This window comes from Xiphophorus maculatus, chromosome 12, assembly GCF_002775205.1.
Source record: "Xiphophorus maculatus strain JP 163 A chromosome 12, X_maculatus-5.0-male, whole genome shotgun sequence".
NCBI classification, from domain to species: domain Eukaryota; kingdom Metazoa; phylum Chordata; class Actinopteri; order Cyprinodontiformes; family Poeciliidae; genus Xiphophorus; species Xiphophorus maculatus.
In genome coordinates this window covers 10,203,383-10,227,427 of record NC_036454.1, presented here as the reverse complement: position 1 = coordinate 10,227,427, position 24,045 = coordinate 10,203,383, and the positions used below count along the sequence as shown (strand labels likewise).

Here is a 24,045-nt window from a genome sequence, read left to right as displayed (position 1 = left end):
ATGATCAGATGGGCTGCTGGAGAGAGTAAGGCTGCATTTGCCTCGTTCTGCTCCTGGGCCGGCTTGGGGGTTTACTCTGGCTCCGGGACCAGCTTCCGATCAAGGTCATCAGGACTGCTTTCCTCCCTGACTTTCTCTGTGTTGATTGCTCTCCTGGCTTTCTCCCTGTGCGTTCCTGAAGTTGCGTGCCGTCAGAACCGCAGAGACAGACTGAGGTTCTCCGACCAGGAAACATCTGGGGTTCCACTGAACATTTCAGAGAGCAAATTAATCTCTAGACCTAGAGCCACCAGGGGCCCGCCTGGCCAGGCTGGAGGACCGCAGGGGAGGCATGTGCGCAGCTACAATCACCTTCAAGGGGACATACGTAGGAGAAAGTTGTTCTCTTTCCAGAAGTTTTTCCTGAGGATCGATAGAAATGGACAAGTCAATGGAACCAAGAGCAAGGATGACCCACTCAGTAAGTAAAACCTCTTAATATGTAAAGATAAAATCAGAGCAGGGGAGCCAATTCTGAAGATGGGGACCTCATCATCTACAAACTATTAATTCAGGACTGAGTTTTAAAGAATATGAAACTACCTGGCTATGATAAATAAAACCTATTTTCCCAGACTGCTGGTTTGACAGGAGAATTTTCAATTTGAGTTGTCCTTTTGTTTTAAACCAGACATCTCACTGATATCTCTCCTGTCCAAACACTCAGCACAATGATGGTAGCTCTCAGTTGGCTTAAAAAGGAGCAAGAGCAGATAACTGGGCCATTATCAAGCGGTCTTCATAACCCAGGGTAAACAGCATTGATAAGAGCCACAGAGGAACAGGGCTGGTGCAAGGGGGGGCACATGAATGTCAGGCTCATTGATATTTTAGGCTCCTTTTCTTTTTCTCTTTCTGTTGTCTCTCACTCACATTGCTGTTCTGTGAGCACAGGTTGGAGTAAATTGCACATTCTCAGTCACATTTGGGACAATTGTTTGACTTTTTCCACTCTAAGAAACGTGTCTTTAGAAGTGATTACACGTTGTTTGTTTCACTGGATCTGTCAGTAAAGCAGCATTCTCATTTGTAACCCTGCATTCCCATCGAGCTTCGTGTGTGTGCGCCTATCAGGCACCCACATGTTCCCCATGGGTGTATGATCATAAAGTAGAAGATAGAAGATATTGATGCATGCTCTCAATTTTTTCATTTATATCTATGGAACGTACATAGTGGTAGAAGGAATTGATGAAATGTCAATTAATGGATACAAAAGTAAGAAAATGGGCAAAAAAAAGGGCAAAACCAGTTTTTTAAACTAGTTAGCTGAACAAATCTGATGATTTTTTTGGTAGATAAGATGTCAAGAGTGCCTTTGAAAATTAGAATATGCCAATGGTGTAATCAACCAGCCAAGGCAGATCAACCAATGTCAAACAGCAATTACAGTGAAGACCAAAAATCTTTGAATTTGACATATCAATGATTCATGACAGAACTATGATGAGAGCGTAAGCACTGTGATGAAGGAATCATGTAAAGTAAATTGCCATAGAAACATCAAGAAACTTGCAGATACAAATCTTTACATATACTTCTGTCCCTCTTTCACACTATTGTTATCTTCTTTGCAATTCAGTAGCAAATTATTAGGCTGGCTTAGATTTTTTTTGAGACATAATGTTTAGGACAGCTGTCACGTGTACCACACATAGGCACCACTTTGACAGTATTTACTTCTTAAATATAGCTACTCTCAATCTCTTGTTACACTATGCAAGTGCTCTGTGGGTGGGATTGGAGATTCACTCATCTTGGGATGCCAAATGCTTGAAACTGAAAGTGAAACTGATGCGATGATATATTTTCAAAATAATTCAGGTAATATTTATCTGACTATTTACTTATAGCTCATTGACATTTCATTCCCAGATGGCCATTTGATCTTGAACACTGGAAAAAAATATGACACTGTAGCAAAAATAAACAGCCCTGTCCTGTTAAATGCAGAACTCTGTGAATTTCACACTCCTGATACCAATACACATGACCATTTAAGCCATTAAAATGCATCATAAAATGCATAAATATTTGAAAGACAGGACTTGATGGCTCTCTAAATTGGCTTTCTTAGCCTCACAAGAAACTAAAAATTGGCTTTCATAAAACTTTGCTTTTCTGTGAAATTTTTTAAATGAAGCTTAAAATATTTAGAATTATCTATTCAGATCCCTAAATATTTGTACAAAATGCTAAATCAAACTCTGATCTGAACCCTAAAGACCAGCGATAAATAGAATAGAAATCGCAGTTTTGAATTGGAAAACATGTTAATTATTTTACATTCAAATATAACTCAGCAATAATGAAATGTTGTTTTAATAAGGTGTGGATTCAACAGCTTGTCATCTGCGAAAAACTTTACATGACACATGCACAGGTTCAAATGTGTTCTTCATTTTCCCAGTCTTCCAGTCGCATAGTCAGTGTATATAAGAAGCTTTACTTCTCCTCTTGGAAGAGCCTGACCACACATTCAATCAAAGTGACTAAAGGGAAGTAGCATGGGGGAAGCAGAATGTCAGGGGAGATGTTTGTTTGGACAAGGTCATGACAGAAGAAACTTTATTGAAGTGATGCCTTTACTGCTACCTTTGTTAACAGTTTCTTTTAAGTCGTAAAACTGGAGTGGTGCAAGGAAGTCTGACTCAGTATTTTTTGCAAATTTACCTTATGTTTGTTTGGAGGGTGATTTGCTTCTTTGTCTTTATTTTTACTAAATCAGTTTGTTTTCCTTTTTTTTTTTTGAAAAGTCATTTAGTCTTCGCAGTGATGAACACCAGGGTGGGAGGTGAAAGGGAGATCCTCTAGAGGTACAAGTTCATGAATAAGCTGACTGAACGTCATTGTAGCCACATCAAAGGTGTGCATCTTCAGTATCAATGGTGGTGCCATGAACAAGCTGTGTCCTAAGGGGGTCTAGGGACACTGTGTGTGGATTATTTAGCATGTGAACTATCAGGTTCACATGGTAAAGAATACTACACAACAGCAGCTTCAGTCTTCTTTTTCTGGCCCCTGGGGCTAGGCATGATCCCAGAAATGGCGTCTTTTGTAAAGGACCCCTCATGGTCTCTTGACGTGACGAGCAGGATTTTCCTTCCTATTCTGCTTACGAAATGATACATTTGGTTTATTTGGTCTATTTTAAATGGTGCATTGGATGTGAAGATATTTGGTTTCAAGCATTGCAGTTGACTCTGCAGAGACCCGGGTCTCTCTGTGTTACAGAGCCAGTATCCAGCCTCCCACAGATTTATGGGGATGCCAGTGTAAAACTGTCCCACATGGCTTTCCAGCCCGCCAGGGGCCTGTGCAGAGATTACAGAGGCAGTGAGAATGGGAGGCAGAGAAAGTCCTGAAGTCAGCTAAGTAGCTATCTCCATGGTCTGAGTGCTTAATTAAAATATCTATGATTCACAGCTGACTTTTTTTATATTTATAGGCAACTAGTAAGTTTAAGTGATGAGTGAAAGATTGCCAAATAAGACCCAGTCTAACGCCTGGTGGTGAAACGGTTTAGCTCATTATCCTTGATGGTGTGAGAGGGGGAGTCTGTCAAGATTGAGTGTTAGTGTATGCATGGGATGAAGGCCATGTGTTCAGCGCACTTTGTGACATAGCTCATGAAGTGTGTTTGCGTGTGCATGTGTGTGTGTGTCGTTTTCTAGTTAAATGTGCTGCATGCACATTGATCTTTTTTTAATCAAAGCAAATAAAGACAGTGGTCTCCTGGGTGTCTGAAAAAACACCCACTGAAAACACCCACCGATAAAACTTGTCATATGGGGTCTCAAGTGTGGCCATTATCAACTGTTTGCTCCGTCTGCCCAGGTTTTGTTAAATGGATGTTCTCATCAGAAACAGGTCAGGAAAAAAATAATTGTAGAAATGGACATTTTTTCTATTTTGTGGTCATATTTAGATGAGCAAAAAAAATTAATTTTGAATTTATTTTCATGTTTAAGATAAAGAAGCGAAAGATCACTTGAAAAGAAACATGAGAAATGTTTGTATCTTTCAATATTCTCCAAATATTATACTGTGACTGCAGGAAGGGCTGTTTTTCCCTGTATAACTCAAAGATGTGGTCCCACATTTCTTTAACAGTAGAACAAATATAGATGGTCAATAGCATGTAAAACCTGTAAGAAAATTGTGGTATGAGTGTTACAACTTAGATATAATATAAATTACCTTTCATATGCACCACTGCTAGAAGATTTACACAAATGCTCACTCTAATTTCACAGCAATGATGCTGTAATACAAGAATGATATCTGGGGGTAGCAGGGGAACAGGAATAGGAGTTCATCCTGTAATTGCTGAGTTGCTGGTTTGTAGCCCGGCTTCATATGTCTTAGTCATTGTGTCCTTGGACAAGCTACTTCACTGCCCTGCCTGCTGGTGGTGGTCAGAGGGCCCAGTGTCTCAACTGCATCGCAGTCTCACTTCTGTCAGACTGCCCCAGGGCATCTTTGGCTACAGTGTAGCAACTTAGTAGTTATAATACTTGTGAATGTGTGAATGAAAGTAGTGTAAAGCACTTTGGAATCCTCTGGGCTGAATAAAGCAAAGTACAAGTACAGGACATTTTCTATTTACCCAATATCATTTTGTGCTATGCAAACGTCCACATTTGTGCTGATGTAGTTTCACTCACCTCAGCATGATGAGTACTTTGAGATGCTACAACTGATGGAAGTCTGAATTCTGTCTTTCAACTAATAATGACCATTTGGCTCCATATATATATATAATATTTAACTTTCTTCCCTGTCTGGTTAGATTAGACAACAACACACTGGTATTTTTTTTTATCATGGCAACCTAGTTTTTTTTTCCTGACACAGTTGCAAATTGTACATTTTCCCCCTGAAAGCTGACTTTTACATACTTGGCAAGATAAGAAACAATGTGAAAGCAGCCTTTGGGTGAAAAAAAAAAAACAACAAAATGCTACAAGCTGCTAAGTGCAACAATTTTGTTTTTGGCATACAACTGTGGAAAAAAGGCCCACCTTCAGTTCCTACTGGCTTAATCTGTTTCACAACCAGCATGTAATTAGGTGCTGTAATTCCAAACAGGAAATGCATACAATATTCAAAGGGAAAACAAAAGCCACAATATATAAATTTCCTTCTAGATAGCCTCTTAAAAATGGTAGTTATTATTTATTTTCCTCCAACATTTGTAGAAAAGCACATTCACCTGTTACATTTACTTATGTGTGCGCATGTTGAGTGTGTGTGTGTGCATGCATGTGTGCATTTTAGCACGCGTGCATGTGTGTATATACAACCTGTCTCGCCCCTGCCTCCGGTGGCTGACTTTGATCAGTGATCATTACAGCCTTTCTAATCCTCACTCCACCCCCAGTCTCACTGTCATGGCTCCTCTGTCCTCCTCTGTTCTCCTTCCTTTCATCCCTCCCATGTTTACAGAGCAGCCAGAGACTGCCATAGATTGTCTTACATCCTCACTCCATACCTGACATCCGATCCCTTACAGAAAACCAGTTCCACTCAGATCTTCAATGGCCGTTGTGTCACAGTCCCCACCACCACCTTGCGGCTTCAGACCTCACAGCCCCTAGGTGCCACCGTTTGAACTAGAAACTGATACAGCCAAGACCTCACGGACAAGGAGGGAAGTTGCTGTATATTTAAGAGGGGTATTTGTTCTTTTGGAGGGGGTGGTGGTACACCTGGATTCTCCACTGTCCACTCATGTACACGGCTGGAGACCTCAGGCAGAGGAGAGTGGGAGCGACAGTGGACCAGAGCACCACACAAACAGTCATCAGACACAGACGGGACTGCAAATCTGATCAAAGGATGTCATTGACTCTCCGGAGTTCACGCCCCCACGCCGGTCTCTGTCTGTGTGTGTGTGTGCGTGTGTGGGCGTGTGTCTGTGTGTGCCTACACATGGATGCTTATCGAGATAAAATAACGACAGCTCACAGGAAGTGGGGAAAGGAAGTCAGGGAGGGCGGCAAGAAATCAAACATGTCATGGGAACCAGCAGGACTCTCTCACAAACACACACCAACAGCAAAACACGAGACAAGTGGGCTCTGTGGTCAGAGGACACATTAGGAAGTTATATCTCTCTGACCTCTGATACTGAGACCACACAAATAATCATGGCTGTCTGCAGGAAAAACACACGCTTGTTATCCCAGGTATAAATTAACCCCTCTGCCAGCCTATGAGAAACCCAAATTATTTGTGTAGCCTAAATACCAAACAGAGCATAAACAGCCAGAGATTCTCTGTGGAATCTACCTATTAATTTTCCAACAAAATGACCTGTGCAGCTGGAATCTGTTACGCAGGTGTAGGCTGTAAACTAACTTTATAATATCACCAAAATGATAAATGTGCTCAGGAATAATTGTAACCTCAAAAAGAACTCCCACATATACCCACATGTAAATGTACTGCACTTTGAAGGTTGCTAGTCATTCAGAACCATGGTGCTGAAACAAGTAAATCTGCTGGTATTTGGGCTGCCTGAGGTGGTACTCCAAAATCTTAATAGCACTTATTTACTAAAAAAGATGTGAATAAATTAATGGATAAACACAGGCAGGATAAAAGACGAGTCAGAGTCAACTCCAGGTGTAAGCAAACACTGCTGCTCTGGGCCCAGACGACAACAGGGTGCTGCCAAGATTGAATTGTACAGAATATAAATCTAAAACACTCTTGTTTCTGAAATCATGTTTTTCAACAGTAAGCAGATTTTTAAATCTGCTCCCAAGTTTTCAAATAGAAAATTTCCTAGTTTTTTTTTAATTATTTTTTTTATAATTTTTCTTTTTTTATTTCAGTACTAATTAAAACTTGTTGTTGAAATGATTGTTCACTGGACACAAGCAGAACACAAAATAATCTTATCTGCACAATCTTCTTGCAACTGTCACAATCTAAATATTGTTATTACATAATTTTACTCTAACGCAGTTTACAGAAAATTTATATCTTTATGTCATGATTTTATTTTATCTATCCATTTAAAGAAATAATGGGAAGTCACTGTAGAAGTGACTAACATGAGGGTCACAAAAACCATTGTTGCTATACAATTGATGAAATTCATTGTCACCTTGCTAGTTTATGGATATCCAAAGGTTACACAATTAAATGAAAAAAAAAAATCTTTCAGTTTTGGGTTGGGGTGGGGACAAAAAATGTATCAAAATTAATTCGTAAGTAATGTATAAAATAAAATTGTTTTCATTATTAAACATATTTGTCTTATTGGCAAAGATTCTACATATTTATTTCCCCACTTATTTAATTGTTTTATGGTTATTTGCTAGTAAAGTCTGAAAACCAGTTGTGTTAAAGTCTCAGAGTACAAATGAAGAAGCTTGATATTTTTTAAAGATTATCTAGATGCTGCAAAACCTCAAATCACATTCAAGTCATCCAAATGCTTGTAATTGAGACTACTTACAATGGATTTCTCTGTATTTTTTTTCTTTCAAGCATTAGCAACACACTAAAGAAGTGTGTGGAAAAAAATATAAGTACATGGGATGTGCAGATCTGAATTTGACGTCAGCTTGTAAATGTTCCAGCAATCCAGAGATTCTTTATGAAGTCATGGTGCATGCAAAGGGATTGTTTGTTTATTTTGATAATCACCATATAATGATGTAATCTTTTTTTTTTTGTATTTCTTAGGTATTTTGGAAATCACATCAGTGGAAGTGGGAGTGGTGGCCATTAAAGGGCTGAACAGCAACTACTATCTGGCCATCAGCAGGAAAGGAGAGCTGTACGGAGCGGTTAGTATCCAAGTCAGAGGTCAATCTGAATGCTCCACAGAGACAGATAGTGTTAGATTGTTCGGTTTTTATCACAGGCAACCTGATCTTTACCTCCATGCCAGTTGGATCAAATCCACAATCAGGCCTGTGGACACATGCAGACCTGCAGGAGAGCTATGCAATTACACAGCTTCTCCAAAGACAAAATGCAGAATAGGGCAAAGCATGCAGAATCCAGCAGAGGGGGGGTGGATATTTTCAAGTGAGATCCTGTGAAGGTATTGTCAACAATAGTTCTCTTACCTCTAGTAGAAAATTGCAAGATTGCTGCGAGCTTGTAGAAAATTAAATGATTCACAGCATGATGTTATCCACCATATTGACTCTTTATCTCAGCTGCTTTTAACCATTTAAAGCAATTCAAACAAAAACTAAAATTCATAGAATTTAAAAAATTTTAGCACACAAGAAACTTGAGTTTGCTCCTGGTTTCTTAGTTGATCAATGTCCATGTTACAATGGGAGATTTTGTAGATAATTCCAGTGTCACTCAGAAACAACCGAAATGGCATGCTGGTGAAAATAAAATATTCCTTTAAACCTAAATCTTACTTAGCTAGTTATACAAATTTGGTGATGTCATAATTTAGCTATTTGAGGACAATTTACTGTACTGAGGAGTTTATAATGTACTCTAGATTTTAAGTTATTGACATGTTTGGCCAACATAATAACAAACTTAGTGTTTGTGAAAATGCAGATGGTTAATGTCCATAGTTTGTGCCGTTCATCACGATTAGGTGCATTTTCTGCTTGAATTGTTCTAAATTGCTAAAATAAGTTAAAATGTGTGGTTTACTGTTTAAAGAGTTTGACTTTTCTACACACTCACAATAATCTCACAGGAATGCACTTCAGAGCTTAAGGAGGAGTGTTTTATAACAAAAATTGATCTGCGCTGGAAAATGACCCATTTTTCACCTCGTCTGACACAAACATGCTTCTGATTTTGCAGAGAGAGTTTGGTGTCGACTGCAAGCTGAAGGAGCGCATCGAGGAGAACGGCTACAACACCTACGCATCGGCTGAGTGGAAGAACAAGAAGCGGCAGATGTTCGTGGGGCTGAACGTCCACGGGAAGCCGCTGAGGGGAATGAAAACCCGGAGGAAGAAAACAGCAACCCACTTCCTTCCAATGATGGTGTGAACCAAGGAGCCCACCTGGAGTGGAAACAGATACACAGAGCACTGGACATGAGAGGTTTTAAATACCAGACAGCCATGAATTAAAGACATGCATTGAAAAATCTCTCATTTGGGAAAAGAAAAAGGCACTAACACTGTTAAACGAAGTGAACTCTGATTAGGTTGAGATTGCTTATTTCCTTTAGGTGAGAGATGTTAATCTAAGTTTTGAGTGGCACCAAAAGCAGGGGTCATCTTTATTTTTTTACTGTGCCAAACAGTTTGAAGCTGAAGTCTGTGATCAACAGAGAAGATACTATCCAAGCTAGATGTATCGAAATATGGTATTTATAATCCAACTTCTCCAGAGAGGCAGGGAAAAAGGTCTGGCAGAAAATGGCAAAGGTAAAAATCAGATTATCATGACAGCATGAAATATTAAGAATTAAAGCACATTTAAAATAATTGTTTGATACTTAACCACTGAGTTTTTGGCTGAATTTTATTGATTTATTTATTTTTGTGAGATATTTAACTGGAAGGAACACCAGCAATTCTCTGCGTTCTACTTTTTATAGGGTCTCTCTATCATGTGAAAATAAAACTACTATTCTTCTCTGCAGCAGTGTGGATGTTTGTTCCTTCTCACACAAAGGGCACAGAAAGCTGCAGAAATAAAGCAAAGTATCAGCACATGTCCTGAGAAACGCTGGCAAGCGTTCAGGTCAGGGTAGGTCTCATTCTTATCTGGCTTACTCTGAGGTAGGGAGGGACAAATAGCAGTCATTAATGCTCGGCCAGATCCTCCATGTGGGAACCATTCTGCTGATGATTAGTTCCCAAACAAACAGGGAAACAAACCACAACAAAATTGCGGAGAGGAAACTTCCCTGGTGTGACCTGTAGATATTGACATAATTTCCTAATGTCATCCCATTCCTGTAGCAACAATTCCTGATTGTGGAACAGACAGAAATCAACTACATTTTATAATAATAAAATAAAAAATAAAATCAGCTTTGTCAGGCTTAGCCAGATCCTCTCTGCAAAGGAGGTCTAAGGAGGAGCATCTGAGTGTGTGAGGGAAAAAAAAAGAGATATGACCTGCGTCTGACCGCCCACTTCCCTCAGCAATCATTTACAAACACACTAATCAATGACAGCTGTCTTGATGGCAGATGAAAAGACTGTGCGGGGAACATTAACACCACAGGCTTCCGGGCCTCATGTTCTCTTATCCTGCCTTTTAGAGCATCTATCTCTGAACAGACAGTTAAAAAAAAACAGAGGAGGAGTGGAAGAGGAAGACAGAGACATGGAAGAAGGACAGACAGACGCAACATCTTCCTTCTGAAACTCCTTGTTGGTTCCTGACTAGAACAACAACTAGAACGAAAACACCTATCTAAATTTCTTCTCTTAATTTTTGGCGAAAGCAAAGATACAGTATGTGTTGGACAGTAAAGCTAAATTTCTAAGCTGCCAACTTCCTGTTAATTCCGCCACCGATATTGTTTTCAATTCCTTATTGTAAAAAACGATTTTCATATATTTTACTGGGATTTTGAAGTTATAGACTGGCAAAAAGTAGTTAATAACTTTGAAGGGAAACAATAAAGATAGAAAGTTTTTAAATTAAATAAAATCTTAAACATGTGGTGTGCAATTGTATTCACATCACATGAATACATGATATTTTTGATATCCTTAAATTAAAATCATCTTTGTTTCTGGTTTCTTCGAGGAAAACCAAAACCAAGGACTCCAACCAGTAGGAAGTCATGTTGACGTTTAAAGCAGAGTTTGTCTGAAATCTAGAAATGCTAAGATCAAGACACCAAGACAGGTCAGCTAAATCAAGAGAGGTCAAGCTAAATAAATTGAAAGATCCAAAAAAGAGAGTATTAATCAGAAAAGCAGCCGAGAGACTGAATGGGTTTCTCCAGAGAGTCACAGCTGCTGACTAAACAATAATTATTAAAGTATTTAACAAATCTGGTCAATATGGAATAGTGACAGAGAAAGACGTAGTTGAGAAAAAATCCTTGGAGATCCAATTTGCTGTTTAACAAAAGACACAAAAAACCTGTAGAAGAAGCTCTGGACAGATGAGACCAATCTTTTGGCCTTAAGTACTATGTGACAGAAAAGTAGGAACTGTACATCACCCTTAACACACAATTTTATTCTAAAACATGGTAAAGGAGCCTAATGCTGTGAAGAAGTTGCTGTTTGTTTGTCTGTTTCAGAAAATACAGCAAAACTGTTAATGGAATAATGGAAGACAGAACAATCCTGGAAGAAAACCTGCTAAAGACTGCAGACATGAGCCTGGGGTGGAGGCTCACCTTCTAGCAGGACTCTAATCCTAAACATACAGTCAGATGAATAGGTCAAAGCACGATTCATGTCTTTCAATGGTTTAATCAAAGTCAGGATGTAAAGTAAAATTGGATTCTGAAGGAAGACTTGAACATTGATGTTTACTGATACTCTCCATTAAATGTGACTGAGCATGAGGAATTTTGCTGAAAAATTAACCAAAGTCCCAGTCTGTTGATGTGCAAAGCTGGCTGACTCACCCCAAAAGACTTGCAGCTGTAAGAAGGTGTACCAGTAAAAGGTACTGGCATGCAAACGTTTTTGTTTTTTTTTTTTCAAATTTTAATTTGCAGGCTAGTTTTGTGGGGTGGAAAAGTCTGTTTGACTTTGGAAAAATTTGAAATTTACTTTGTGAAGTAATTCATTTTGCCTGTGCATCAAAAGCTAGGAATTGCAGGTCTGTCATGAACAGAAAAAATCACAATGGTGCATTCTCTGTGTCTAATTTTAAAATAAAATGGGTGATGAATAATTGGTCACTGTACAAACTGAAGTATGCTTTTTGTGTAATTTGTAGATGACATTTCAGGCCTTAAAGAGAAGACAAAGTTTGTTCTCAGCATATTTCAGCAGCCTCGATGCATGGTGGGATGAATATGGTTACATTAACTGTTAAATATTTAATGTAACTACTGTACATCATGGCACTCATCCAACTATGAAGGGAGCAGCCAGCTGGAGTTGTATATGAAATGAAACTATGGGTGATGAATGGTCATGTGATTGTCATGCACTGATTACGGCATCAGTTCCTGCTATATGTGCAAGTTCCTGTTTAGAGGAGGATTTGTCTGTGATTTTTGGATAATTGCCCTGATGCAGAACCCAAGTGTTCTTGAACTTAACATCATAAAATGACAGCCGAACGTTTTCCTCTGGGATTTTCTGGAGAAGAGCAGAATCCATGGGTCTGCCAGTTATGAGTCATTATGGTGCTGACCACTCTGGGCATGATGTTCTTTTTGTCAGTTTCATATCAATGGAACATGACACACGCCAGACAAAACACACACTGGGCAAAATACACTTCACATTCTATATATTCTCTCAAAGGTCTCATGACAATGAACAGCTTGTTTTGTTTGTTTTTTCAAAATTTGATTTTACCTGAGAAATCCATGCTTTTTCTGTCTATTCTTTTTTTCTCAATATTGAATTATGTACATTGACCACAGCTCAGGCAAATGAAGTCTGAAGATGATGTTCTCACTTTTTTCTGACCTTCAGGTGAGTCAGCAGTTCTCTTTTGGAGTAATTTTGGGACTTTGACTTCCTTTTAATAATCGTTTCTCTATTTGCAGATAGTGTGATACTGTTTGTTGCCTTTTTGGTTTTCTTAGCTTACTTCAAGTTGTCTTTGCAGTTCTTATTTATTGTTTCTAGCAGTCTGACTCTAATCAGACGTGGGTGCGGCTAGTACAACTGGAGCAATGAGGTTCATTACCTCATGATTGGACAAGAATCACTGTTGTTTTGTTACACTGGGCAAATTCGGTTTGCATAACTGTTATCTCATAATAAATTATATCATCATTTTAAAAACTGCATGTCGTATTTCTACAGGATATCCTATATTTCAGGTAAAATTTTGCTTTATGATTTCCTCCCAACCTTCCAAAATAGAAGAAATCTGTATGGGGACAAATACTATTTCACAACAACACAAATGAAATATTTTATTGTTGAAACTTCAGCAGCTGCTCTTTGTTTATTTCCAAATCAGAATTTTATTGAAAGGTTTAAAACGTGAGATTATATAATATCATATTAAATTAGCTCATTTTTTCCTGGGCCACTCTCTAGTCTGCTCAGTTTGTGCATTTATTGTTTCACGATCTTCATGTTCCTGTTTTATGCTTTTCATAAAATTTTATGCAGCTTCATGTTGCTGGGGAATCAATACAATAAAAGCAGTTAATGATGAAGTGAGTAACCAGCCAGGGAGAACCTCATCCACACAAACGCTCACACACAAATCCCAGTCATTCGTCACCTTCGCATTCTCAAGACCTGTGAATGTTTGAACTCTCTCCAAGAATCTAGAATGGGGAGAAAACGGCAACAATACTGGACCCACTCTGATAATCTTTTATCAGAGTGGGTCTCTGAATTTGTGGCTCAGGAATTCTCTGTGGCATAATGCGATCCAGCTTTGGGAAACAAGTGGAAAATGCCTGGAGGCCAAAAACAACTAATGAATGCTTACGTGGGGATGTCTGGTGCAACACATGTTTGGAGAAGGCTGCTACTGAGAGAGCTCTGATGAGTGGTGCTTAATTCCATAATCTACTTATTCTGTGATGGAAAAAATGTGTTACTGATCTCAAACGTTTGGCAGTTTAAAAACCTGAGATGAGTTTTATTATCGTAAAAGTCTATTTTGGAAACTACTGAAGTTATAAGCCAACAACCACTAACTCCACGGAAAATGAGGACAGATTGGTCATGTCCTTGATATTTATTCAGGGAATTTTTGTTTGTTTGTTTGTTTGTTTTGTTTTGTTTTTATTTTTGCCTTCTTTTAAAAAACTGTGCATGAACATTTTAAAATGGGGTATTTTCTTATTAAGACAATGAAAAAAGTAAAAAATATCAACTGTAAACATAAAGGGAAACTTTCTATCATTTTGAAAATTCAAAAGAAGACTGAAAATACATATAAATAACATTTTTCAAATGAATCCCTTTTTTTCGCATTGATGAAAAACACAAGTTGTCTATTGTGTCACATTTTTCTTTTATTTATTTGTTGTTAAATCTAATTTGTATTAGTCTGGAGCTAAGTAGATAAAAAACAACTACTTATTTAAAGTGGAATAAAAAAACCCACAATATTCAATTCTTGTTAAGTTCAAATAGTTAAGATGTTTATCTTTTACAACCCTCTGCGGCCTATGTTCTTCTTTGTTCTTTTAAGATGCCCTGAAAAGGTTTTTACTTCATAGACGAGTCAAATGAAAGCTGGGGTATTGTATTGTTAAATGTGTATTGTATCTTTTTTAATAGATAAAAGTTTCTGTAGGTCGTTGAATGGCAAGCCAACTTATCATATAATAGGAATATTTTGGATGTCTTAGAATTTATAGCATCAATGTTATCAGTAGTAAAAATTTTGAAACATTTTGAAATGATCTAATTCTAATTTTAATCTCAGATTTTGGAGGGAAAAAAGGTCAGATTTTTTCTCAATGTCCACAATCTCGTCATTCTTTTCTAAATAATCTTTTATTTCCTTCCTACTTTGTTTAGTAGGAAGAAATAATCTTGACCATTTCAGTCTAAATAGGTCTAATATGCAGCCCAAAAAAATTAAAACAGAACCTTACAGCTTTAAACACTTTCGACGTTTAACTTCATACTGCAATCTCCTTTTTGTAACCTCTACAAATGTATATTTATATTAAGATGAAAGCAATTTGACTTTTCTTAAAACTAATTGCCATACTGAACTTCCACTCCACGCCACTAGAGAGAGACACTTTCCTTTTGACCGATAAATGTGTCATGGGCTGCAAGTTTGTTGTGAAAGGAAGCAGTACGAAAAGTTATGCTGCTAGCTTACAGCCGATCAGAAAAAGGCCACTATGAAAGACAGATAGAACAGGTGTTACAGTGATAACACATAAACACTGGTCGATAAAGCCGTAGGAAATAGTCTATTTTAATCCCTCTCATATGCTGTTTTGAGGCTCGACAACAACAAGCGGTCATGAACGAGAATTTTGATCGAGCTCCTGGAGCCGGGAGAACCCGTGGAGCTCCTGCGGATCCCGCGCTGGCAGTTAACGCCAGAGATGGTGACGCTAAAGCCTCGGTGCTCAACCAGAGAGAGCCGCTGAGGCAGCCGCGGTCAGTCCCTCCTTTCCCGGAGAGCAGCATCAACGCGACCGCTGGATTACCCGGAGGAGGTGGGAGCTAACATGGCTAATGTAGCTACTTTCAGATTCGTTTCGTGCAAAATGATATTTCGAAATACTTCATGAAGGATATATGTGTTCGCAAAAATACTCTGTCAGACATTTGAGGCAATTTGATTATTCTTAACCTAAACCCGAAGTTGTTGTTCTTGCCCTTTTTAGGTTGGAGTTGCGACATGTTCTGTTATTTCATGGTTGCTAATACACAGCTAATAAAAGCTGTTGCTCAGCTGTCGCCCCTATTTAAGTGTCAACAGTGAGGCTGCTTACAAAGCCGAAAGTTATCTGAAGAGCTACTAACTGATAATATGAAGCTAACCTAATTTTATGATGACAACACTGAGCACATGATTTTCCTTCAAAGGTGGGCTAGTTTGCTTACCTAAAAGAAAGGTTAAAAAGTAGCAGTGCTATCGGTATGTGGCATCCCAAGAGACATGTCTTTTATTTGTACTTATTTAAGAAAGATCATACTTGGAAGCAAAAATGTTATTTTTTAAAGGAATAATTGCAGGAGACGATTATCTCCGACAGATTTGTGTATTTATTTTTTGTTAAAAATAAGTGTCCAGTTTTTTCTTTGTCTTTTCGTAGATCTTTTCAAGGAAAAATGTAGAAAGGTCACTAAAGCAGACTATTTAATCATACTAAATATTCAGGCCAATTAGGACTTAAGTATAAAGAAATTGGATGTGGTTATAAGATTTCTCTGTTCACATTTCAAGTGTATTAATAAATTGTGACCTAAAAAGAGTCTGACCCAATCACAGTATCAGATGTGATCATGCAGATGTAAGTGCCGTGTTTCAAATCAGTATGAGTACCCTCTGAACTTGTTCATATTTTAGTCGTCAAATCCTGTACCTTTGCATAGTATTTGATGAATACTGGTAGAGGTAAACCTGTTCTGTAAGAACACCTTCTTTCCCCTGCAACACTCAGAGACAGTGCAATTACTGCTCCTGGCCTCGCGACCAGTTCATGTTGTTACAGTACCACACTTAAGAACCCTTGCTATTTTTGTCGAGCGAGCAGCTTCCATTTTATGTTTTGCTGTTACATATTTGTTTCTCCTTTCAGATTCTCGGACACTTGGCAGCCCTCTACAGAGCGTGAGCCCTGGCTATGCCTCTGTCCCCAGAGGGAGTAACGATGTGGACTCTGTGGTCAGGACATCGACGCTTTCAGCTAGCGCTCCAGAGTTTGTTCCCTTTGGGATGGGCTCATATGAAGTAAGAGAAACTTTTACACCAGATTTTTGATATGTTTTTTTTTTGTTTTTTTTATAAAGATACTTGGTCCAATATTAACGGTTTGAATGTTTTTTATTGAATTTTTTTGAACAAGTTTCAATTTTTGTTAATTTGCACTTTATGAATTTGAATTGTTTGGACGTGATACCGCTTATTACTCCTGGTGTTAATAATTTTTATATCTGATTCTGATGATGATTTTTATATCTCTTAATTAATCTATTGGTTTTTTGTTTAGGAGCTGGGGTATTATGATGACAATGAAAGCTACAGTGAAAGCTACTACAGCGACTCCTCATTGGCTGATACAGTCACAGATTTCCTTGCTCACCTGAGCTCTTCTCCTGGCTCCTTCGAGTCCGACGTTGAAGAGATCACCAGTATGCTTAATTCCTGGGTCACCACAGAAGACCTGCTGAAGGAGCTGGTGGAGCTGATCTTTACGCAGGTTTGGCAACTTTCAGTTTTCTTCTGTTTTTTCGTAATCAAGTTACATGTTTACAGATTCGGCTTGTCTGTTAAGATATTGATACGGATGTATTTGGTGTAGCTGACCCAGTTTTTGTCTCTTTATCTCAGTCTACTGCCATCCCAAACTTCTCATACACCGGCGCCAGGCTTTGTAATTACCTGTCCCATCACCTCGCCCTCTGCCCACAAAGTGGAAACTTTCGTCGATTGCTTTTGCAACGGTAAATATGTTTCTGTTTTTACATTGCCCAAATTGAATGTAGATGTCATCTTGAAATGAAATTAGGATATGTCGTTTTTATATGTCTAATATTACAAAAAGACAGGGGAGATGCTTTGATTAGAAATAATTTTAGTAACACAGCAAAATATAAATGTTGTATAATATATAATTGTTTATATTATTAACACAGATATTTTTTTGTTTTTCTGTTGTAGATGTCAGACGGAGTACGAACAAAGAAATGTAGCCATACGAGGAAGTCCAGAGGCTCAGAAGAAATTTCACTCCTTTGTGTTATTTCTGGGGGAGTTGTATCTAAATTTGGAGGTAGGAACATACTTCTTTTGCTTCGCTGTATTTACATTTCTACTTTAAATGTCATTGTCATTAGAAATGTCCCTTTTAATGATGTTTCTTGTTTAGGTAAAAAGTGGAAAAGAAGCTCCGAACAGAGCAGATATTCTCCTTTTGGCTCTTAAAGACCTGCTGGAAAGTCTGCTTTCACATCCTGTCGACGCAAATCTCATCTGTGCCGTCAAGCTGCTAAAGGTTTCAGAATTATCTTCGACATGTTTTGGAGATTTTTGATTAGTAAAAGTGTTTTTAGTGTTACGTGTGGCACTTCAAAGGGAGATAAGCATGTTTTTGGCTTTTTAGTTGACTGGTTCAATCCTGGATGACGCCTGGAAAAAGAGCGGGAAACCACACATGGAAGAACTGGTCCGAAGAATCGAAACTGTTCTCCTGGACGCTACATGCAGCAGGTGTGTATATTACCTGTACCTCAAAGACTTTTATTCATTTTTGAAAGTTATGTAGGATAAATCTACCAATAAACCTGCAACTGATGGTTGAATACTACCTAATCCAAAATCTTTGAAAGAACAATTTGTGTGATGTATTCTTTTTTTTTAGGTAATCTCAGTTCCATATTTGTTTTTAAAGAGCACATGTCTGTAGCAAGCTGGGCATCAGTTAGCAGCCGGGAAAAGCTCAGCAGTACAGAAAGACGGTGCACTGAGCGTCTTCAGTAAAACCGTTTAACTGGTTTTCCTCAGGGATGTGAGACAGATGCTCCTGAAATTAGTGGAGCTGCGATCCAGTGACTGGGGCAGAGTCTCTTATGCTGCCGCTGCCAGTAACGCCACACCAGACAACGACCCCAACTACTTCATGGTCAGTGTCAAGACTTAACGTCAATATCAGCTTTTATTGTTTATTTGATTTGTGGACAATCTCCAGTTTTTGCAAATTGCTGATGCTGATTTTAATCAGAATAAATGGGTTTTTTTTCTGGTCATCCTGCTGTGAGTGATAATTAAATATTTATACAAAGACAAGAAGCAACAATACGCTGAGAGATAGAGAGTGATTGCTATAAAACAGGGTTTTGTGCGTATTTCACAGAATTTACCAAAAGGTTACCAGAATCTTCAAAATCCATCACATTCCATGACAGAGTTGAAGAACTTGGCATATAACTTTGCTTTACTGCGTTCAGCCTTCCTGTTATCTGCTGAAGGCTCCGTTTTCTATTTTGGCAGCTTAAATGAACATCCAACATGGCTTCTGTAAAAGGAAAAACAAAGAAATACAAAAATACAGGTTACTTTTAAATAGCCTCACACATTTTTGTTTCGTCTGACATTCTTATTAAACAGTGACACCAACAATAGCTATCTTTGAGTCTTTTTTCTTTAGCTAAAGTGTGTTTTAACCCTAACCCTAACAGTTAAACACCAAAGAGTGTTTTTTGTCAGCAACCTGATGGGTTTGGAATGAGGTGTTCACTGACCGGAAAAAGATCAGGCTTTCCAGTTTCAGATTGGGTGATTTAGTTGAAGTTCTACATCTTCATATGCCTCTTCCTCGGTTGTTCTTTTCGATTAAGTGTTTTGTTTTTTGCTCTTCAGAATGAACCTACCTTCTACACTGAGGACGGTACACCCTTTACAGCAGCGGATCCCGGTGAGTGTATGGATCAGTTCTCAAAATATGCAAAAACCGATTATAACCAAAACACCAAAAGTAATTAAATGTTTTATGTTTGCTAATATACACATAGTAAACCTGACAAATGGTGTAAGGTTAAACGTTTAAGGTCAAGTTTAACTATGTCCAATAACTCCTGATCCTCAAAGGGCTTTACAAATATCTAAAATAAATACAATACATGGGAGGGATACAATAAACATGCTAAATGAGAAATTGGAACACAATTCAATAATACAATTAAACCAGACAGTTACTCATATATTTTTTTTCTTGCTTTTAATATTTAATTTCCTGAGCTTTAGTTATCTGAAGCAGAACCGGCGGGTCCGATCTAACAAAAACAATCAGCATTTGTGCTGATTGTTATCTCATTTTTGATAGAAGCAAAAATGAGAAGGAAAGGAGAAAAGGAAAGACAAATATCATAATTAGCTTTCCTAATATTTTGCAGCCTCAGATATTTACTGCAAACACTTTGCTAGGAGTGGACATATATGATTTTAAAAAGTTGCATTGCCAGACTTTTCCCCCCTCTTTCAGGTAAAGATGAAAACGCTGAATCAAGTTAAATAAGTTGCTTCAAAAGCAGTTTTATACTAATGACACTTAAAAGTTGGCCTTTTCTTTAGCTGTACCAAATGTTTAATGTTCAAACTTTGGTTGCTTGGTTGAGTTACTGACTAGGAAGCCACAAACTCAAATAGGATCATATACTGGTAAAATAATCATGGATAAATGTAAATTATATTTATTAAGGAAATTATAATATATATAATATACATATATTTCACTGAGCAGAGTGAAAAGAGCTTCTTTTCACTCTGCTGTTTTGTTAGTCCTTCCTTAAATTCTGCACTTTAATCGTTTTGCAAAAAATGGATGAGAACTATGCAGAATTAAGTGTTAAAGAAGTTTAAAGTTTTGCAATAAAATTTGTTCGGCAACCCTGCTGTTGATTTTGGTACTGAACAACACTGGTCACTAACAAACCCAAATGATTAGACTTGTAAGTTCTCTTTTGAACAATAATAATAATAATTTTTTCAAGTGAATTGAGCATTTTTATTCTAGGTGTATTTATTATTACTAGTAAACAATAAATTGGATTCAGCTTGGCGCTTCTCTTCTGCTCACTTTGCTTTAGCACAGCCACACTTCTGTCTCAGTCTCTGTCTCCTAAAAGTCGCTCTGTCGGTTTTCACAGAATACGCTGAAAAATATCAAGAGCTCCTGGAGAAGGAAGACTACTTCCATGATGCTTATGGCGAAAACGGCAATGAAGAGTAAGTAACCTTTATTAATATAAATGCTACGATAGTTCAGATCCTTTTCGCTAGTTGGTTTGGTCAGACAGAAGTTCACATATGCTTGTGAGGGTTAATGCTATGCTTAGTTTGGGATTCTGATCATTTATTTGATTCTTTCTGCATTTAAATTAGACTTGCAATAAATAACTTCCCCCTCAGGTCAGCAGAGGGTCAAAATCAGATACACAGTCTTAGATAGACGTGTACAAACTTACTGTTGTTTGCATAAATGTTCTTTAGCAAATTTCAGAGAAGCCACACTTTTGTAGAAATCAAAATATCACCCTAAAGGTTTCATCCTGCTTGTTCATCTTTGGTCATGTGACTGTGAGGTAACATCATCAGACACATGAAGTCACATGACCGACTGTAAACCCGTGGGCCCCTGAGCTTGGCAAATGTTTCCAAGTGACCCACAATGCAGCAGAGTCTGTCCGGTCTCAGATCCAGTTTAGTCAGCAGCTGAGTGTCAAAGGGCTTTAGTCGCTGCCATTCCCCCTCCCAAAACTGTGTCTGTGACCCTGTTTTTCGTTTTTTGCTCAAATACTACTTACTTTTTTGTAACAAAACAGTTAAAAATACATATTTTGTAATTTTAATTGATTTATTATTTTTACAGGTATGACATCGAGGACGAGATGGATCCAGAGATCGAAGAAGCGTATGAGAATTTTTGCTTAGAGTCCGAGATGAAACGGCAGCAATGACACGACCAGGGTTGTCAATGACATTTAACAAGGATAATACTGTACTCTTCCAAATTGCATTACAAGAATGTTGAAAAGCAAAGGATACTAACATCAGGATAAGCTCACATCTTTATTTTCCCTGCGAACAAACCTCCTTTTAACAAAGAGCTGTTTATAGTTGCACTTCTGAAATTTCCTTCAGTCTGCATTCATTAGAAAGTGGGACAATCAGTGGGATAGCTGTTCAAAATGTTGACTACTACGTCTTTTATTTTTGTTTTGCTGTTTGGAATTTCTTCCCGGAGCTGCTTTTCTTTTCAACCAAATGCCAAGAGGGAAATAGTGTGCTGTGGACTTTTTTAGAGTTAAGACTTGAATGAAAGATTTGTTTTTAAATATGTTCGTATTTTCTTAAATACTAATTATTGCCAGACATCATACAGTAATCCATTCTCCTTGTTTAAAAATGCACTATTGATGGATGAGGCGGAAGATTTATTACATATCCACATAAAGTACAAAGATGATGCAGCCTTTATCTCCACTATTGCAATGTGGTGCATTGTAAAGTTGCCAATATTAAATATCTTCACATGTTTATCTGGCTGAAGTTCTTTTGAATCACACCCAGATCTTTATGAACAGTTCGTTTGCAGCTGCTACAAATATGTAACGGTTGTTTCACATAGAACCTCGTTTAAAATTTTATTTTCTTTTAAATACTTTTCAAAGTTAAACCTTAGGAAAACCTGTAGAAAATGATCCAAAGTTTTCAGAATGCTGTTCATTTTAAATAGTTGGTTTCCTGAATATTTGGTCAAATATGTACAGATCCTGCACGTTTTGGCAATGTGGCCCAAATTCTTGGTCAGCTCAAGACTGAAAGACTGTTTACCAGCAATCCACACATAACATGTAAACGAATGTTATTTTATAGTTTGTACATATTATTTATAGTAATGTTTGCTTGCAATAAATTCTTTATAATGTGGGCTGTTGTATTTTTCTTAATTGCTTTATTTTTAGTAATTTGAAAGGTAGATCAAAATGTCTTGAACTATAAAGTTCAGATTTATATGACGACTACCTTGGCCATGGTCTCTTCCTGGTGAAATACAGCTTTAAAAGAAAGTGTGCCAGATTTGTCTAAGTACACGACTTCCAGTATAAAACCATACAGCAGTAGGATGTGCAATATTTATTCATTCATGGCTGAATCTTAAAACATTTCTGGTTTGAGACAGTATAAGAAATTCTTAAACATTTTTGGAAATGTGCATGTTTACATTTCAAGCTTTCAACGGAACCTATTTCTTTGTTCTAGTCAAACACTGCCACCTGCTGGTAACAAAAAATAATGACGTCCTCCCCAAGCGATTATTTATAATGTTTGATGAGGTCAAACATTATAAACATTATGTCTGTCCATGCATGGGTTCTCTCTGGGTACTCTTGCTTTCAAAAACATGTCTGTTCTCTGCATATTATGCAGGGTGTAAGAGATCATTGAGTTTATTTTAATTGTTTTTTCCTGGCAGGAACGTAAGTTTTAAGCACAGTTTGTACATTTATAACAGGGTAGTGGTTGGGGCCATTCCAAAAATGTTAACATTTTCCTTTTTTCAATCAGTCCCAGTTAACACAAGGCATTCTGGAGCTCTGCAGGGTTTAAGGAAAGCTGCGCATTTGGGCATGTTGGAACACCTGTAGTCTTTCTCAGAAGTGATTAAATCTTTCAAATCATGGTCTGTTTTTCTCCTCCAGAGGAAACAACTCCAGCTTTTTGATCATCTTTGCCTTTGTCAAAGGTAAGGAATTTTTGTGTTCCTTCAGATACAAAAATGAAAAACAATGTCCTGTTGGAAGACCAAGTTCTGTCCAAGTGTCAACCAAATCCAGGAACCACCACCACAAAGCAATTACCTATTTGCTTTGTCAAATCCAGGTGCCAATTTAGCTTTTGGACAGGCAGTGTGCTTGAAGCTGTATATTTAATTTTCACTTTGTATGGATTAAAGAAAATCCACAATAATTCCAAACTTGTCCACCAATGCTGGTGACACAATCAGTCCACTCTGAAAAATAACAAATAGAACCCTGAAAGTCCAGAATCAATGTCTTGCACCAGCACCAAATTGACATATAAACAAATGAAAATACAAAAATTAAAAACTCTCATTTATGCTTAAAATAGACAGAGCCCAATATATTTTTGGTGCGTAGAAGTTCAAAGCGCAGCATAGCTCTCTTACAAGAGAATATTTGTGGCTTGTTGTTGAGCTAAGAGGAATGTTATTCTAATCTTCCTCTCAGTAAAGCCGACCGCTAAAAATCTTCAAGGCCTCTTTATGCCAACATGACAACTTTCCAAACATAAACCAATGCAGAGACAAAGGAATGCATTCTCTTTTAATAAAGAAAAGACATTGCAAAACAGCTCATAAGCCAACATGGTTCCATATAGAAGCAGACATGCAGACTGGAAGGTATTCACACTTATAATGTGTCGTTGGTGCTCTTCCACATAAGCAAGCAAAAAAAAAAAAAACAGAACGGTTTCCACCACTATTGACCTCAGCTTGGCGGTGAGGTCCAGTTCTGCAAATGCGGGGGAATCTTTTTTGTTGCTTTCAAAACCAATTTCTAAGCAATACTAATGGTGAAATGTTCACATGTGGTACAAAGTTTAAGCAATATCTTTTTTCTTTTGCATTTTAAATCTATCTTGTTAATACTGATATACTGTAAGGTAAAATAAGATGGATTAAAGTTAAATGGGCACATCTGTCAGTTGTTA

At 37.7% G+C, this 24,045-nt stretch overlaps 2 protein-coding genes across 2 annotated transcripts; both read left to right on the top strand.

Annotated features, from left to right (window-relative positions):
- Positions 1-9,519, top strand: fgf10 (fibroblast growth factor 10). The gene is made up of 3 exons (XM_005798465.2): positions 1-460; positions 7,741-7,844; positions 8,842-9,519. The coding sequence occupies exons 1-3, from the start codon at positions 1-3 to the stop codon at positions 9,031-9,033; spliced, it is 756 nt and encodes a 251-aa protein (XP_005798522.1). The 3' UTR covers positions 9,034-9,519.
- A 5,395-nt stretch (positions 9,520-14,914) lies between these two features.
- paip1 (poly(A) binding protein interacting protein 1) lies at positions 14,915-22,239 on the top strand. Its single transcript, XM_005798402.3, has 11 exons — positions 14,915-15,301; positions 16,391-16,542; positions 16,802-17,011; positions 17,143-17,255; positions 17,473-17,584; positions 17,681-17,806; positions 17,915-18,021; positions 18,316-18,433; positions 19,171-19,225; positions 20,457-20,535; positions 21,179-22,239. The coding sequence occupies exons 1-11, from the start codon at positions 15,103-15,105 to the stop codon at positions 21,264-21,266; spliced, it is 1,359 nt and encodes a 452-aa protein (XP_005798459.1). The 5' UTR covers positions 14,915-15,102; the 3' UTR covers positions 21,267-22,239.
- Positions 22,240-24,045: the final 1,806 nt, after the last annotated feature.